This window comes from Hordeum vulgare, chromosome 6H, assembly GCF_904849725.1.
Source record: "Hordeum vulgare subsp. vulgare chromosome 6H, MorexV3_pseudomolecules_assembly, whole genome shotgun sequence".
Classification (NCBI taxonomy): domain Eukaryota; kingdom Viridiplantae; phylum Streptophyta; class Magnoliopsida; order Poales; family Poaceae; genus Hordeum; species Hordeum vulgare.
In genome coordinates, this window is record NC_058523.1 from 378,805,186 (window position 1) to 378,823,816 (window position 18,631).

Sequence of the window (18,631 nt, forward strand, 5' to 3'; positions counted from 1 at the left end):
TTTGAATATTTGTTCTCTAGGAAGCCTCTGTCATGTGTGCTGATGAACACCTTGTATATTTTTCATTCTCGTTATTGTTTGTACTTTGTTAAGAGGTTCATTATTTTAAATCCGCGTGCATGCCTCTTTTGAAAAGAATGTGTACCATCGTGTGCAATCAAAATGTTGACGCGAGACACGAACTTAATGAAAAAATAAATAAGCCCTGCAAGCCATCACTTCTAGGACAAAGTCACACAATGCTACATTTCTATCGACACAATGCTACATTTCTACATTTCAAAGAGCTTCTCGAGTCGCCAAGTATCCTTTTACCACAACTAAAGGTTGCTTCGGATGCCACTGCGCTTAAAGGAATTGCAAGAAAGTCACGAGCCATGGTAGTCAATATAGGAAACTTCTCGGCATGCCTCTTCCACCCCAAGACATCAAAGTCAGCACCATCCTCCTCAGATGCCTCTTCCAAGTATGCGGTAAGCTCAGATTTGTGTACACCTCACCTCCAACGAAACTTGTGCTAGGCAAACTCTTCTTCCAACTTTCTTTTCCCTACAATAGGTGGTCCAATAGTGGTATTGCCTTGACTAGAAGGTGTCGAGTGTGCAGTGCTTGTCGCTGCAAGTAACTCATATTCTTTAGCATACTTTCTCACCCACTCTAAAGAAACCTCCACTTGTTTTGAAACATCCTCCTCGTTGGTAGACAACTTGCAATAGAAGAAATCCAAGTAATCGTCTTTCCTCCTTGGATCCAGGGATGTAGCAATGACAAGTGTGTGGTTGAAGGCAATGTCCTTCCTTTTTCTACGACAGTTAGGCTATGCATTCTCCTTCTCCTGGGGATCCCAATATTTATCCATCTTTTCTTGCGTCATTTCCGCCAATTCCTTCAACACATCAGAGGTCTACCAACCCGGATCTTTCAATGCATGAGTTGAAACAATTAAGGTAAGCTCTTCAAAAGCTTTTAGAAACTCACAAATAGCTTCTACCCTCTTCCATTCTTGCTCACTTGGAGATTCTATCATCTTGCAATTGGCGTAACTAGTGAGGACAAATTTGTATCTCAATGCTTCTACAAGCATTTTCCAAGTTGAGTTCCATCTCGTTGGTGTATCAATGGAGATACCTTTTTTTGCAGGCAGGCCCATCCCAATTGCAATTGTATTGAATTCTTGAAGCCTTGAAGAAGAAGAGTCAATATATTTCAGCAGCTCACGTATCTTGTCAATAGCTCCATGGATTATTTTCATTCCATCCTGAACCAAGATATTAAGAATGTGTGCACAACACCTGACACGCAAATGTTGACCTTCAAGGAGCAACTCATGTTTGTTATATTTTATTAACTCATCACATGCATTAGTGTTAGTACTCGCATTATCTAGTGTCAAAGTGAATAGCTTGCCCCTTATGCCCCATTCTATTAAGCAACCAACGATTTCTTCTTCTGTCGCATAGCCTGTGTGGGGATACTTCACGTTTGTGAAACTTATGGTCTTCTTCTTGTAGTTGAATTATGCATTGATACAATGGGCAGTGATGGACATGTAGCCCAAATTTTGTGATGATGTCCACATGTCAGATGTTAAGCAAATGCGGGAGTCCAAATTTTGGAGCTCAACTTCGATATCTTTCTTCATTCCCTTATACATCTTCATTGCATCATCATGGATCGTGTGACGACCCTTGATTTGAAATGTTGGCTGCAATGAGTCAATCCATGGCTGAAGGTGTGGATCTTCGAAGTGAAGAAAGGGGATCTCAGCATGGATGCAAAACTTGACCATTAGTTCACGACTAACTTTTTCATCAAACACTAACAAGCCTTCAGATGGCTTTTTTTATGGTCAACGGAAACCTCTTCCTACAAGCATCCTCAATTGATCGGCAAGCCTCTGTAATATGGGTTCTCAAACTGCTAGTCCCAAACTTGGTGTGAAGTTGCGCTCGAAGGTATTTGCACACGGCCTTCAGGTCTCCTTCTATGACAACCAGTTCTTGTTCATAGTGCTCCCATACCTTGTACCTCCTAGCATGTGGTACTTGACTCTTATCCTCATCCATGGAATCGATGGTCTCAGAACCCTTTGAGGTAGGTATGCCTCAAATTGTTAGAGCACACTGCATGGGAAAAACCAAACCATTTAAACCAATTTTTTTCTAAAACCATTCTCAGATTTATTCACAGGAAGCATATGCACAAATTGGAGATCTGATAGACTGACTGGATGCGAAAGAAACAGAGGCGAGGGCAGAAATGGATCGATGGGTCTGTACCTGCGGAGGGGATTGACTGGGGTCGGGGTGGGGATCCTCGTTGCAGATCCAACTCCTCCAGTCGGCTACTTCCTCGGGAACTTCACGGCCGCCTGCTTCAGCTCGCCCCCAGCGCCGGCATTCGACGGCACTGCTCCGGCTCCTGCAACGACATCTCCGCGTTGGGGCAACGGCAAGCGGCGCGGCGAGACTTTGGATCGGGGAGTGGATGGGAGGAGACGTGATGTGCGTCGGCCGGCAAGGAGGAGGTTGTGCGGGTGTGCGGCGGCCGGTGGGGAGGGAGATGCCGTTATCTTTGGTCTCGATCGCTTGCTCGCAGTTGGAGGCGAGGAACTAGGGCAATAACCGGGTTGCACCCACAGTTTCTAGCCTAAAATAGACCAAACGGTTTAGGCACATAATCATCCATATCCAAACTACTTTCTGTGTAAACCCAAACCAACCAAACATAAAAAGCCTGAGCCCAATCTAAACTAGTCAAAGCCTAGTAAAAACCAAACCATTTAAACCATTTTTTTTAATCAGTTAAATGTGCTAGTGTGAAGTAACCATAACCAGTGTGTCACATGATTCACAACACGCCGCGCAAAAGCAAAATATGGGAAAACATTCGCTAATTATTTGTTTCGAGATAACTTATGACCTTAATTATCTCGAAAGAAATGATCATACTATATTCTGTCCAAGTAGAGGTAAACCGTCCACCTTTATATCTACCCTCATGAGAATCAATAAAACTCTATACGTCGTATGAAATTGTACGAATGGTCCATGTGCGACAACTCAAACTTCACGAATTTTTTTCCTTTCGGACACAATCATTAAAGCTGAATGAATGGCCAAGGATTCATGCATTCTAGGTTTTGAGCTTGAACATCAGGGAGAAAGGAAACATTAAAGGAGGGTCACATGCATGTTGATAACCTGATCACATGTCGTCGGTGTTTGCCTGTCCAAATGGAAAATGTCAACAAAATTTTCCTTTGGTCGATCTGGCTTTAAGTACAGAATCACGAGAACCCTGTAAAATTATTAGTTGCAGATGGCCTTTCGATTGATTCTCGTGGCTGAGCAGAGTGTTGCCGTCACTTTCCCTTTGGCTGAAGAAGACAGTATGGTGTGTCCTGGTGTGCCTGTTTCCACAAGATGCCAATACTCTTTCTTATAAGTTATCTACCCATGCATGTATACGTGATAATTTTGACCAGAAGCTGTTAAAGAGCGGGCATGGCATGCTGTGGTTCACGAAACGTCAGGTGAGCCTCCGCTCGACCAATATCACCTTGCTTATCAGGGTAAAATTGTTGGTTTGACATTTCGGTTCTCAAGGATTTACGTGTTAGGTGTCACTAATATCACCTTTGCAGTGAACTGTACTATGTTCAAGAAAATTGATTAACGGATTGTTTCCAGATTTTCTTACATATCTTCTCTGCTGCGCTACCATTCCAGGTTTCAGAACGACCTCGAGGTCCAGCAGTTGAAAGCAATCTCCTTGGAAAGCCCGCCAACAACAAGCAAGAACCACAGTAAACTGCCTCATGATCCAAGGAAATGCAAGCTGGGCACCCGGGTTTGCCCGGAGAGGCCATGCAGAAGGTTGAGGGACAGGGTGCTGTCGCGCGCCTTCTCGGAGGAGCTGGAGTCGCTGATGCACTCAGGTAGCCACCTCTTCTTCGACCCCCGCGGCCGGGTGATCCATCTGTGGAACAAGATCTTCCTCACGGCGTGCCTGCTCTCGCTCTTCGTGGACCCGCTGTTCCTCTACCTCACCGGAACCCAGCAGAACATGTGCATCGAGTTCAAGCACTCGCTGGCGCTCATGCTCTCCGTGATACGGTCGCTGCTGGACGTATTCTACGCGGCCCACATCTGCCTCCGCTTCCGGACGGCGTTCATCGCGCCGTCTTCCCGGGTGTTTGGGAGAGGAGAGCTTGTGATCCAGCCCTACAAGATTGCCATGAGGTACCTGTCACGGACCTTCTGGTTTGATCTCATCACCGCGCTGCCTCTGCCACAGGTAACGGATGTTATATAGTTATATTCAGTGCTCTTTGCCGTGAATCGCTAGAACTGAAATGCTCTGTAGAAATCTTCTGAAGTGTGTGTGCTTCTCCCCGGTATCCACAGTTCGTGATCTGGATCGTGGTGCCTATGCTGAAGGAATCCGCCACGGCAAACCGGAAGGACATCCTTCGGTTCAGCATCATCTTCCAGTACCTCCCGCGGCTTTTCCAGATCTTCCCGCTCACGAGGCAGATCGTTATGGCGACGGGAGCCATGACGGAGAACGCATGGGCCAGCGCGGCGTATAACCTCATACTCTACATGCTGGCAAGCCACGTGCTGGGAGCATTGTGGTACCTCTTCTCGGTGCAGAGGCAGGAAGCGTGCTGGAGAGAGGCTTGCAATCTGGAGGGTCCCATGTGTCGGACCGAGTTCTTCGATTGCAACACCGTCAGCAGCAACAGGACCATCTGGTACGAGCTGAGCAACATAACAAGATTGTGCACTCCGGACAATAGTTTCTACCAGTTTGGGATTTACGCAGAGGCCTTCAACTATAAGCTCACCACGTCCGCCTTCACGCAGAAGTACTTCTACTGTTTCTGGTGGGGACTAAAGAACCTCAGGTTTGAAATATTAGTCCATGCAGATGCATACTCCTACATGTTAACTCTGTCTCGCTTACATATTAACACCTTTCTACTCCCTCTGCACCTAAGTACTTATAGTTGGAAAAAACTAGACTAGTTCTCTTCAATTACAAGTATATTGGTACAGAGGGAGTAATTAACTGAAAGCACACACAAAAAATATTTCAGTTGCCTAGGACAGAATCTAACTAATATAGAATGTTTCAATTATTTATTAGCCATGTTTCTAACTAATACAAAAGAAATGTTTCAGTTGCCTGGGACAGAATCTGGCGACGAGCTTGTACATTGGAGAGATAAGCTTTGCAATCGTCATTGGCGTCCTTGGGCTGGTGTTGTTTGCTCTGCTTATTGGCAACATGCAAGTAAGATCTCTTTCCGTCCACTCCATCAACCTTGCAGCAAACAATACACGAGCAGCTGTACAAGAACTAACATTTCTAGCATTTTCTCTCTCTCTTTGTAGTCGTATCTTCAAGCGACCATGATCCGGCTGGAGGAGTGGCGGACGAAGCGGACGGACATGGAGCGGTGGATGCACCACCGGCAGATACCCCAGCCGCTGAAGCAGTGCGTGAGGAGGTACCAGCAGTACAAATGGGTGGCCACCCGCGGCGTGGACGAGGAGGCCTTGCTCAAGGACCTCCCCATGGACATCCGCCGCGACATCAAGCGCCACCTCTGCCTGGACCTCGTCCGGCGAGTGCCTCTGTTCGACGAGATGGACGAGCGGACGCTGGAGGCCATCTGCGAGCGGCTGCGGCCGGCGCTCTACACCCGTGGCACGCGGCTGGTGAGGGAGCTGGACCCCGTGGACTCCATGCTCTTCATCATCCGAGGGTACCTCGACTCGTACACGACGCAGGGCGGGCGGTCCGGGTTCTTCAACTCGTGCCGCATCGGGGCAGGGGAGTTCTGCGGGGAGGAGCTCCTGACGTGGGCGCTGGACCCGCGCCCTTCCGAGTACCTGCCGCGGTCCACGCGCACCGTGCGGGCCGTCTCCGAGGTCGAGGCCTTCGCGCTCGTCGCGGAGGACCTCCGCTTCGTGGCGTCGCAGTTCCGGCGACTGCACAGCGCGCGGATCCGGCACAGGTTCCGGTTCTACTCGCACCAGTGGCGGACGTGGGCGGCGTGCTTCATCCAGGCCGCATGGCGCCGGCACAAGCGACGCCGCGCGTCCATGGAGCACAGGATGCCACAGGTAGGCGATGGGCGGGCGGGAGGGAGCGTGAGGTGCCGCCGGCACAGCTGCGACGGCAAGGCGCTCAAGAAGCCCATGGAGCCGGACTTTACGGTGGAACAAGAGATCTAAATTGTACAGTGATTATTTTCTCAAGCAATGTTACAACTACAGTACAGAAAGTTTACACACAACGTTTACGGACTAAGCTTAGACGGGATGTTCTGATTGATTTAGAATGAAACGGGCCCACCCTGAAAATCAGTGGGGCATGATTAATGAGGGGAGAGGGTTAGTCCTTTAAAGTCTAAAGATCATTCGAAAATTTAGCATTTTTGTTATTTTCTGGGACCGCCTATTTTTCTTTTGAGAGACCGCCTATTCATGAGTAACTGAAAACATCTCAGTTTCAGTAGATTGTACAGGAACCGTTCGATGGGAAACGGACGGAGATATCTTCTTCTACCTCCAAACGTTGATCGGTCGATCCTTTTGCAAACTGTCGTTCGAGGGGATGAACCTGATCTCCTTGACGCATCCCTCGGAGGATGGAGTTGTCTGCCCATCCATTTCTTTACGGAAAGACCTCCATCGATAGCGACCACTCACGCTTTACGTGAGGCTTGGATGATGACACATCCATCAGGGCAACTACTCCCAACTTCAAGAGGCGTCGTTGCACGCAGTAAAATTATTTTACAACGCTGAAATGGTCTTAGAGCATGGTTAATAGTACAACGAGATGTTGAGTATATGATGTTGACACGTCTTAGAGCAACTTCAACGCGCCGGCACAATTTATCCGTGCGTGTCCATTTGGATCCGCAAGGACAGAAAACTCGGCAAAACGAGTCGGCTCAAACGGACGCGCGTTCGCTTTACGTCCGCCTGCGGACCCATTCACGGCCCAAATTTGGGCCTCATTTGCATCGGCACGAAAACAAGGCGGACGCGCGGCTACAAGTCCCCCTGGCCCACCCGCCCGCACCATTTCCCTCCAATTTCCAATACCTACCTCTCGTGCGCGCCATGGACGACGTTCTCGATGCAGCCGGCGGCCTCGTGTCCCTCGCCTCCGCCCCCTCTTGCAAAGGCAAGCCACGCGCCCCTCGCAAGACCGTAGCGCCGCCCAAGAATAAGCTAACGCTGGAGGAGCGGGCGTGCAGTCGGCCAAGAGGAAGGGCTGAAGGCATGCGGCGGGCGCAAGGGAAGAAGTTGTGACCGTTGTCGCCATTGTCGCCGCCGCGCACCAGGAGGACACCCACGCCTGCATCGTTGTGGCAACGAGAGCGGCCCTTTTCTACCTAGGGATAAACCTTGGCCAGCACGAGATCCTCGCCGTCGTCGTGGCCACGACTAGCATCGACTCATCTCCGTTCCCACGGCTGGTGCTACCGGAGTCGCCGCACGGGTCGGCGACGCACCCGATTCCCCGCTTCCACGTCTACCCGTAGGCCTCCCTACTCTCCGGGGAATGCTCACAGGAGGTGAGCGTGGTGGCTCCTTCCACCCCCGCGCCCGCACCCATCGACCTCAACGCCACACCGGTGGCCGGTGCCTCGTCGTCCGGAGGGACCAAGAAACGCACGCGGGAGATGCCAGCCGACGTGCTACCGGCGCCCGCAACTTGTTCAACACAATGACTATGGTCGCTGTCGACTAGACGACCAACCGTTTCATGGAGAACATCATCTTCGAGGTAGGTGTGGTGGCTGCAGGTGGGCCAAACGCGGCTGGCTACGACCTCGGTGAGATCCAAAGCCAGGACACCTATGAACACGACGCCTTCATGCATGACCAGGTCGACTTGGAGCTGGACGGCTTTCCGCTCGATCACGAGTCCCCGGAGGACTACGACCTCAAAGAAGAGGATGAGTTGGACATCCACGGGGAGCCTTTGTTCGAGGAGGAGCTCGCCAACCAAGCCGCTGGGTCGAAGCCGAAGCACAAGAGCAACGCACGAAGGCATACACGGCGACGGACGACAAGCTCCTTTGTGAGTGTTGGAGGGACATTGGGCAAGACCCCAAGGTCGACGCCGAATAAAAGGCATTGACCTTTTGGCTTCGTGTACACCATGAGTTCCATGAGCGCAAGAAGTTTCTGCCGTACCAAATGCAAATCACGCGCGGGTAGTTGTCCATTTCGAAGCGATGGAGGGTGATACAATAAGAGTGCAATAAGTTTTGTGCCACTCTTGCGAGCATCAATGCACTCCCCGTGAGCGGCATCGGCATACAAGACATGGTATGCATGTCGACCGCTTCGTTTTCATTCCGTTTTGCATGTCCATTTGCATACACATTTGCCCATATGCTTGCATGCTATCCATTTGTAGGCCTTCCAAGCTTTGAAGGCTTTCAAGGTCCAACATGAAGGCAAGTCATTCAACCTCTCACATTGTTGGAGGGTCATAAATGAAGAGGAGAAGTTCAAGGCGCAATATGCCACCCTCATGGCGAATGGTGGGAAGAAAGGCGAGGAAGAGGTTGTGGATGGGGAGAAGACACGCCCGCGGGGGAAGACCAACTCCAAGAAGGAGGAAAAGCGGGATGCGGCATCCAACGCGTTGATCTCTATCGTGGAAAACATGATTACCAAGAAAGGCTCAAGGGAGGAGAAGCACCTGAAAGACAAGGAAGATCATGTGAATGCCTTCATGGATATTCAAAGGAGGAGGCTCGAGATGGAGGCGGAGAAGCAAGCGAAAATGTTTGAGATGGAGGCGGAGAAGCAAGCGAGGATGCTTGATATCGAGGCCGGCAATGCCAAGACCAAGGCAAAAGAAGATGCCCTCACTAGCATGAAGACGGGGGTCGAGATCATGAAGGTGGACCTCAACACCATATCACCGAGGAAGAGGCCGACATGCTCAAGTTCGATGAGGACTGATCAATGGTCATACGGGCCATCCTTTTTTGTATGCCAGCTGTTGGAAATATGCCTTATAGGTTATAATAAATTAGTTATTATTATATTTCCTTGTTCATGATAATCGTTTATTATCCATGCTATAATTGTATTGATTGGAAACTCAAATACATGTGTGGATACATAGACAACACACTATCCCTAGTGAAGCATCTAAAGGACTAGCTCGTTGATCAATTATGGTCAAGGTTTCCTGGCCATGGACATGAGTTGTCATTTGATAACGGGATGTCAAGAATGATGTGATGGATAAGACCCAAACTATGAATGTAGCATATGATCATGTTACATTATTGCTATTGTTTTCTACATGTCAAGTATCAGTTCCTATGACCATGAGATCATGCAACTCCCGGACACCGGAGGAATGCCTTGTGTGTATCAAACTTCACAATGTAATTGGGTAACTATAAAGGTGCCCTACAGGTATCTCCGAGGGTGGCTGTTGAGTTGGCATGAATCGAGACTGGGCTTTGTCACTCCGTGTGACGGAGAGGTATCTCTAGGGCCCACTCAGTAATACAACATCACAAGAAGCTTGCAAGCAATGTGCCTAAGGAGTTAGTCACGGGATCTTGTATTACATAACGAGTAAAGAGACTTGCCAGTAATGAGATTGAACTAGGTATGCAGATACCGACGGTCGAATCTCGAGCAAGTAACATACCGATGGACAAAGGGAACAACATACAAGATTAACTGAATCTTTGACATAGAGGTTCAGATAATAAATATCTTCATAAAACATGTAGGAACCAATATGGGCATCTAGGTCCCGCTATTGGTTATTGACCGGAGAGTATCTCGGTTATGTCTTCATAGTTCTCGAACGCGCAGGGTGTGTACACTTAAGGTTTGGTGACGTTTCGGTATTATTGAGTTATGTGTGTTTGTGGCCGAAGATTCTTCAGAGTCTCAGATGAGATCCCGAACGTCACGAGGAGCTCCGGAGTTAAAGATTTATAAATAGGAAAGTGGTATTCGGGTTCCGGAATAGTTTTGGGGCTTTCCGGTATTGTACCGGGAGAGCCAAAATGGTTCCTGGGATCCACCAGGGGGGGGCACCCACCCCAGGGGCACATGGGCCTAGGAGGTGGCGCATCAGCCATTGGTGGGCTTGGGTAGCCGACACCAAGGGGGCCATGCGCCAAGAGTTGGTGGAGGAGGTGGAGGAGGAGTCCTCCCTAGGGTGTCCACCTCCCTTGTGGGAGGTGGACTCCTTCCCCAGTTCGGCTGAATCCTCCTCCTTGGAGGAGGGGCCAAGGCTAGCTCTACCTACCCCTTCCTCCTATATATAGTGGAGGTTTTGAGGGCAGCCACCACCTGAAAAGCCATGTGGTGCCCTCTCATCTCTAGATCATCTCCCTCCTCTAGATTAGTTCAGTAGAGCTCGGCGAAGCCATGCTCGATTAGTTCACCACCACCCCACCACACCATTGTGCTGCTGGAGAACTCATCTACCTCTCGACCCTCGCTTTCTGGATTAAGGAGGTGTAGATCGTCATCGAGTTGTACATGTGTTGAACGCGGAGGTGCCTTCCGTTCGGCACTAGATCATGATTGGATCGCGGGACGGCTTGGAATGTGGATCCGATCTCTCCTCTCATAAATGATGATCACCATAGAGTGATCTTGGTGAGCGTATGAAATTTTTTGTTTCACATGCAACGTTCTCCAATAGCGGCATCATGAGTTAGGTCTATGCGTAGATCACATCTCGAGTAGAACACAAAGGAGTTTGTGGGCGTTGATATTCATATTGCTTCCCTCCTTGGTATTTTCTTGATTCAGCGTTATTGTGGGATGAAGCGGCCTAGACCAACCTTACTTGTCCATGTAGGAGAGACCGGTTCCATCGACTGACATGCAACTTGTTGCATAAAGACGGTTGGCGGGTGTGTATCTCTCCTACTTTAGTTGAATCGGATTCGACAGAGGCGGTCCTCGTAGAGGGTTAAATAGCAACTTTCATATCACCATTGTGGTTTTGCATAGGTAAGAAGCGTTCTTGCTAGATACCCATAGCAGCCACGTAAAACATGCAACAACAAATTAGCGGACGTCTAACTTGTTTTTTGCAGGGTATGTTGTGATAAGATATGGCCAATGACATGATGATATATATTTGATGTAGGGGATTATCATGTTGTAATAGTTAATATCGACTTGCATGTCGATGATACGACAATCGACATGAGCCATAGGGTTGTCTTTAATTATTGTATGACATGCGTGTCAATCATTAAGCACTATGTAATGCTTTACTTTATCGCTAAACGATAGCAATAGTAGTACAAGCATGGTTGGCGCGACAACTTTGATGGCAACACGATGATGGAGATAATGATGTTGGAGATCATGGTGTTATGTCGGTGACAATGGAGATCATGCCGGTGCTTTGGAGAGGGAGATCAAAAGCACAAGATCATGGCCATATCATGTCACTTATGATTTGCATGTGATGTTAATCTTTTCTATGCACCTTGTTTTGCTTAGGACGGCGGTAGCATTATAAGGTGACCCCTCACTAAAATTTCAAGATAAATTGTGTTCTCCCAGAGTGTGCACTATTGCGAAAGTTCGTCGTTTCGAGACACCACGTGATGATCGAGTCTGATAGACTATACGTTCACATACAATGGGTGCAAGACAGTTTTGCACATGCGGAACACTAGGATTAAACTTGACGAGCCTAGCATGTATAGACATGGCCTCGGAACACAGGAGAACGAAAGGTCGAACATGAGTCATATAGTAGATATGATCAACATGGAGATGTTCACCATTGAAACCACCTCATCTCACATGATGATCAGACTTGGGTTGGTGGATTTGGAGCATGTCACACTCGAACAACCTCAGGGATGTTGAGTTGAGTGGGAGTTATTAAGTAATATAATTAATTAAACTCATTATCACGAACACAGTCAAAATGTCTTTGCAAATTATGTTGTAGATGATTAGCTTGCGCTGTAGCTCCCTTGTTTTTGATATGTTCCAAGAGAAAACTAAGTTGAAAAATGATAGTAGAAATTATGCAGACTGGGTCCATAAACTGAGGATTGTCCTGATTGCTGCACATAAGGCTTATGTCCTTAAAGCACCACTCGGTGTGCTACCCCAAGCGTCGTCTGTGGATGTTGCGAACATCTGACATACAGGTTTTGATGACTACATGATAGTTCAGTGCGTCATGCCTTACGGCTTAGAATTGAGGCTCCCAAACATTTTGAACGTCATGGAACATATGAGATGTTCCAAGAGATGAAATTAGGATTTCAGGCTCGTGCCCGTGTTGAGAGGTATGAGACCTCCCACAAGATTCTTTGCATGCAAAGTAAAGGAGAAAAGCTCAATCGTTGAGCATGTGCTCAAATTGCCTAGGTGCTACAATCACCTGAATCGAGTGGGATTTGATCTTCGAGATGAGATAGTGATTGGCATAGTTCTCCAAAGTCACTGGCACGAAGCTACTGAGCTTCGTGAATGAACTACAACATACCAGGGATGGAGAAGATGATCCCTGAGCTATTAAGGATGTTTGACACCGCGAAGGTAGAAATCAAGAAGGAGCATCAAGTGTTGATGGTTAGTAAAACCTCTAGTTTCAAGAAGGGCAAGGGAAAGAAGGGGAACTTAGAGAATGCCAATTCAGTTGTCGCTCCAATGAAGAAACCCAAGGTTGAACCCAAACCCGAGACTAAGTGCTTGTATGATGAGGGGAATGGTTAGTGAGGTGAGACTGCCCTAGATACTTGGTAGGTAAGAAGGCTAGCAACGTCAACAGAAGTATATTTGATATATGTGTTATTGATGTGTATATTACTAGTAATCCTAGTAGCACCTGAGTATTAGATACCGGTTCAGTTGCTAAATGTTGGTAACTCGAAATAAAAGCTGCGGAATAAACGAAGACTAGCTAAAAGCAAAGTGATGATGTGTGTTGGAAGTGTTTCCAAGGTTGATGTGATCATCATCGCACACTCCCTCTACCTTCGGGATTGGTGTTGAGGCTAAACAAATGTTGTTTGGTGTTTGCGTTGAGCATGAACATGATTGGATTGTGTTTAATGCAATACAATTATTCACTTAGTTAAGAGAATAATGGTTATTCTATTTACATGAATAATACATTCAATGGTCATGCACCTAATGGGAATGGTTTATTGAATCTCGATCGTAGTATTACACATGTTCATAATATTGATGCCAAAAGATACAAAGTACTAATAATAATACCACTTACATGTGGCACTGCCGCTTAAGTCATATTGGTATAAAAATGTATGAAGAAACTCCATGTTGATGGATTTATGGACTCATTCGATTTTGAATCGTTTGAGACATGCGGACCATGCCTATTGGTGTAAACGCATGAAGAAAGTCCTTGTTGATGGATATTTGGACTCATTCGAGTTTGAATCATTTGAGACACGCGAACCATGCCTATTGGTGTAAACGCATGAAGAAACTCCATGCCGATGGATCTTTTGGAATCACTTGATTTTGAATCACTTGAGACATGCAAAGCATGCCACATGGGCAAGATGACTGAAGACCTCATTTTTAGGTGAGATGGAATGAGCAAGTGACTTATTAGAAATAATACATTTTGATGTATACAGTCCAATGATTGTTGTAGCATGAAGTGGATATCGTTATGTTCTTACTTCACAGATGACTTCACTAGATACTTGTGTATTTACTTGATGAATCACGAGACCGAAATATTGAAAAGTTCAAGCAATTTCAGAGTGAAGTTGAGGATCGTCGTGACAAGAGGATGAAATGTCTACGACATGATTGTAGAGGTGAATATCTGAGTTGCGAGTTTGGTATACATTTGAGACAATGTGGAAATTGTTTCACAACTCATGCCACATGGAACACTATAGTGTGATGGTGTGTCCGAACGTCGTACCCACGCCCTATTGGATATCGTGCATACTATGATGTCTCTTATTGAATTACCACTATCGTCTTGGGGTTATGCATTAGAGACAACCACATTCACTTTAAAAGGGGCACCATATAATTCTGTTGAGAGAACACCGTACGAACTATGGTTTGGAGAAACCTAATCTATAGTTTCTTAAAGTTTGGGGCTGCGATGCTTATGTCAAAAGGCTTTAGCCTGATAAGCTCGAACCCAAAGCGGATAAATGCATTTTCATAGGATACCCAAAAACAGTTGGGTATACCTCCTATATCAGATCCGAAAGCAAAGTGTTTGTTGCTGAAAATGGGTCCTTTCTCGAGAAAGAGTTTCTCTTAAAAGAATTGAGTGGGAGAATGGTGGAACTTGATGACGTTCTTGAACCATCACTTCAACCAGAGAGTAGAAGGGCGCATGAACTTGTTCTTGTGGCACCTACATGTGACGCCCTCGGTTTAGTCGTACGCTAATCATACACGCAAATGCGTACGACCAAACCCAAGGACTCACGGGAAGATATCACAACACAACTCTAGACACAAATAAAATAACATCAGCTTCATATTACAAGCCAGGGGCCTTGAGGGCTAGAATACGAAAGCTCGAAAAACACACGAGTCAGCGGAAGCAACAATATCTGAGTACAAACATAAAACATGGGGTGCCTTAGAGAAGGCTAGCACAAAAGAAAACACGATCGAACGAGGCGAGGCCTCCTGCCTGGGAACCTCCTAACTACTCATGGGCTTCAGCGGCCTCCTCGAAGATGACACCATCGGGGCGGCAGGCGTCGGCAGGAAACTCCACTCCCGGGCTCCATCATCTGGTCGCAGCAACGGATCAAGGGGACAAAGGGGGGAGCAAGGCAGCGGTGAGTACTCATCCAAAGTACTCGCAAGACTTACATCAGAACTATGCTAAATATGCACCAGTAGCAAAGAAGGGGGTGTTATATGTGGACTGACTGCAGGAATGCGAGAATAGAGAGAGAAAGCCTAGTCCTATCTAAGACTAGCATCTTCAGGGTCTTGCAGCAATAGACGAGAGTAGAACAGGGGGTAAAACATTAATAGTCATATTGTTACAACAATAATAAAGTGAGGTCACGCCTAAAGATCCTCCCTCGACTCCCTGCGAGGAAGCAATCCCGAGGCAAACTAATTCCAGTTAAGTAACAATTGTAGTTGTATAAGATCGGGGCACAACTCCAAGTCGTCCTGTAACCGTGGACACGGCTATCCGAATAGTTAATTTTCATCCTTGCAGGGGTGCACCACATGTCCCGTCACGCTCGATAACACTCTGGCCGGACATACTTTTCTGGATCCTGCCAGGCCTCGGAATATCGACACGTCGCAGCCCCACCTAAGACTAATCAAAGAGGTCAGCCCGCCGGTCTAAATCCTAAGCGCAAAGGGTTCATGGGCCCAGTTCCCCTCCGCGCTCCTGCACGATGCGAGGGCGGTCGACGTCAGTCCTAGCATCCCTTAATAACAAGCGCAGTGCATCTCGGGACCACTCGGGCGCGCGCCACTACGATTGCTGACATCTGAAAAGCTTTGGCTGACACCGCGACGCCGAGTACCAATCATTATTCCCGCGTAGCCGGTTAGTGTGAAAAGGTCTCCGACCAACCAAGATCAAATACCCAAATCCATTAACATTTTAATTAGGCCAACAACAGAGTCTCACGGGAATCCACCAGTCTTACAACTAATCACCAATGATCCCAGTAACATGGTCGAGTAACTGTGCGGTTGTAACATCGGGGGGAATCCGAGGTATCACCCTCGTTGGATTTCGAACGATGTACCCGTCAAGGTGGGCTTAGAGGAATCACCCTCGGGGGCCCCACACTTGAGGGGTTGCACGACATAGGCGTCATCGGGAATGGTGAAAGAGGAATCACCCTCGATAACCACGACCGACTAGCTATACTACAGAGATATCATCAGGAGTACTTAGCGAGGTGTCACCCTCGGTACCCGATAGTATCCCTGTAGCGTCGTACAAGGAAGGGGGTGTATGTGCTGTGTCGGGTCTGGCTCGTCGATCAGAGATCGAGATTTGAAAACAAGCGGGGCAACTGAACTACGGGGTCAGAGGGGATGACCGCTCCACCTATACTAAGCATATTTAAAGTATAGGACTGAAAGTAACAGTTCATCAAAAGTAGGCTATGCATCAGATATAGGAGCTAACTACAACAGTAGCAAAATACTAATGCAAGCAGTAGAAAGAAAGACATAGGCGATATAGGAATGATCAAGGGGGTTTGCTTGCCTTGCTGCTCTGCGGCAAAGGACTGATCGACAGGGTCGTAGATGTACCCGGCAGCAGCGTCAGTCTCGGGGTCTACCGGTAAGAAGAGGGGGAAGAAACAATAAATAATAGCAACGGTGCAACACAAAGCAGGACATGGCAATACGCAGGCTAGACATAAGCTAACGCAGCAACATCTGTCATAGATGGGTCGGAAGAATATCTCACGATATTTTCCGGGTCTCGGGCTACTACCAGTCATACTCGAAACGATGGAAATGTTCCGTGTTTGCTATGCTAGGGACGTGTGACACACGAATGGACCGTGTATCCGGGTTCGTCTCGTTCTGGTGATCAACTTTCATGTTGAAAATATTTTGATGTGACTTACGGATTATTTAATATTAACTTTTAAAGTTTTATTCAATAATTAGTAATTAAAAACAGATTTAAATAATTTAATAAAAAGCTATTATGACATCAGTATGATGTCATGCTGACATCAACAGTTGACTGGTCAACTGACCTGCGGGTCCCGAACGTCATAGGCACAAGTTTTAATTAAGATTAAATATTAACTAATCAGATTAATTTACTGGGGGTCCCACGTGTCATACTCTAATTATTCTAATTAATTAATTTAACTAATATATCTATTTATTTATTTAATAAAAACATTAACATTATTTTTATTTATTTATTTTAACTATCGCGTGGGGCCTCCCTGTCATAGACAGCGGGTGCGTTGGCCCCACCGGTAAGTGACCTTAGGCCAAATACTCGATTTTATTCACAGATACCTAATCGTGCAAATATCGTATTCCTCCAAATATCTATATACGCAAATACATACATCGCATCTCATACATACATACTTTCTTTCATTCTATACATATCTTCTATTATTATTATTTCTTTTCTTTTATTATTATTATTTTTAATACTTTCTTTCTATACATATCTTCCTTTAAGAGTTAATATGAATTTATAAATATACTTTTCTTTTGTTTTCAATTTCTGAATCCGGATAGAAATTCAATGCGGGTCAACGACGGTAATTCTCGATGATGTGGCATAATTAGCGGGTGATCACTGTAGCTTAATTACAATATTTACTGTAGCAAAAGTCGAGGATGTCACGATTCTCCCCTACTAACAAGAATTCTCGTCCCGAGGATTAAGATGTAGAGGGAAAGAGCCCGGGGTATTCATTACGAAGATGATCCTTGCGTTCCCAAGTGGCTTCATCTTCAGAGTGATTTGACCACTTCACCTTAAGGAACTTGGTGACCTTGCGACGAGTCTTACGTTCGGCTTGGTCGAGAATGCGAACTGGATGCTCTCTATAAGAGATGCCTTATTGCAGCTCAGCATATCATGATCCACTGCTCGAATAGGATCCTTGAAGCAGCAACGGGGCTGAGAAACATGGAAGACATCGTGAACCTGAGAAAGGTTCACCGGCAGTTCCAACTGGTAAGCCACTTTTCCTCGCCTTTCGAAAACAGTGAAAAGACCAATATAGCGAGGAGCTAACTTGCCCTTGATTACAAAACGGTGAGCGCCTCTCATTGGTGTGACACGAAGATGTGTCTTTTCACCAGGTTGATAGACCATATCCTGAGGATGACGGTCATACTGACTCTTCTGACGAGACTGAGTAGCCATCAGATTGTCGTAATTAATGCGAACTTGGTCTTTAGCATGTTGGATATCATACAGGCCGAAGAGTGATCGGTCCATTGAACGGTGCCTCGAGAATTTCATACGAAGCCAAGTGTGAATGATACCTTGGAGCCAAATGATGTACAGGAGAGTCAGGTTTCAATCCTGTGGAACTTGTGGGTTATGGGCCCACCATGTGGGCCGAGATTTAGACAAAGGGGTGACATATCATACGGTCTTGGTAGCAAGACATGTCAGAGGATAACCTGTCAGTTATGTTGGCAACCACGTCGGTACCAAGGGCAGGGGACGAATAGAACCATTTTCCTGCTCATTACAACGAGGCGGTCCAATAGGCAAAGTTCTCGTCCACCGGCGGCTACCAGAATGTTATCCACAATAGTAACAGGGTTTTACTGACAGATTTATATACCGAGAATTTTACCTAAGCAGGGAATTAACACTGCTTAGATAAGTTAAGCCACAAGAAAGTTCAAACAAACCAATGGGAATGAGAATGTGTCCACTCACACAAAGAATTTAAAGTATACCATTCCCGAGGAAAACATAGGGTATGGTATACATGATAGGTCATTAAGTGCCTATCCATGTGGATAAAGAGACAAGAGGGACCATGATGTTTACCCATACCATTCGGTTTGGATAACTGATCAGGAACAATTTAGCATTGCGCTTTCAATGTTCCTGTTGAAATTTGAAG

The 18,631-nt window shown here is 46.7% G+C and overlaps 1 protein-coding gene across 1 annotated transcript; it reads left to right on the top strand.

Moving 5' to 3' along the window:
• Nucleotides 1-3,365: 3,365 nt before the first annotated feature.
• Nucleotides 3,366-6,531, top strand: LOC123406039 (protein CNGC15b-like). The gene is made up of 5 exons (XM_045099540.1): nt 3,366-3,535; nt 3,732-4,299; nt 4,410-4,912; nt 5,190-5,301; nt 5,403-6,531. The coding sequence occupies exons 1-5, from the start codon at nt 3,507-3,509 to the stop codon at nt 6,246-6,248; spliced, it is 2,058 nt and encodes a 685-aa protein (XP_044955475.1). The 5' UTR covers nt 3,366-3,506; the 3' UTR covers nt 6,249-6,531.
• The last annotated feature ends 12,100 nt before the right edge of the window (nt 6,532-18,631 follow it).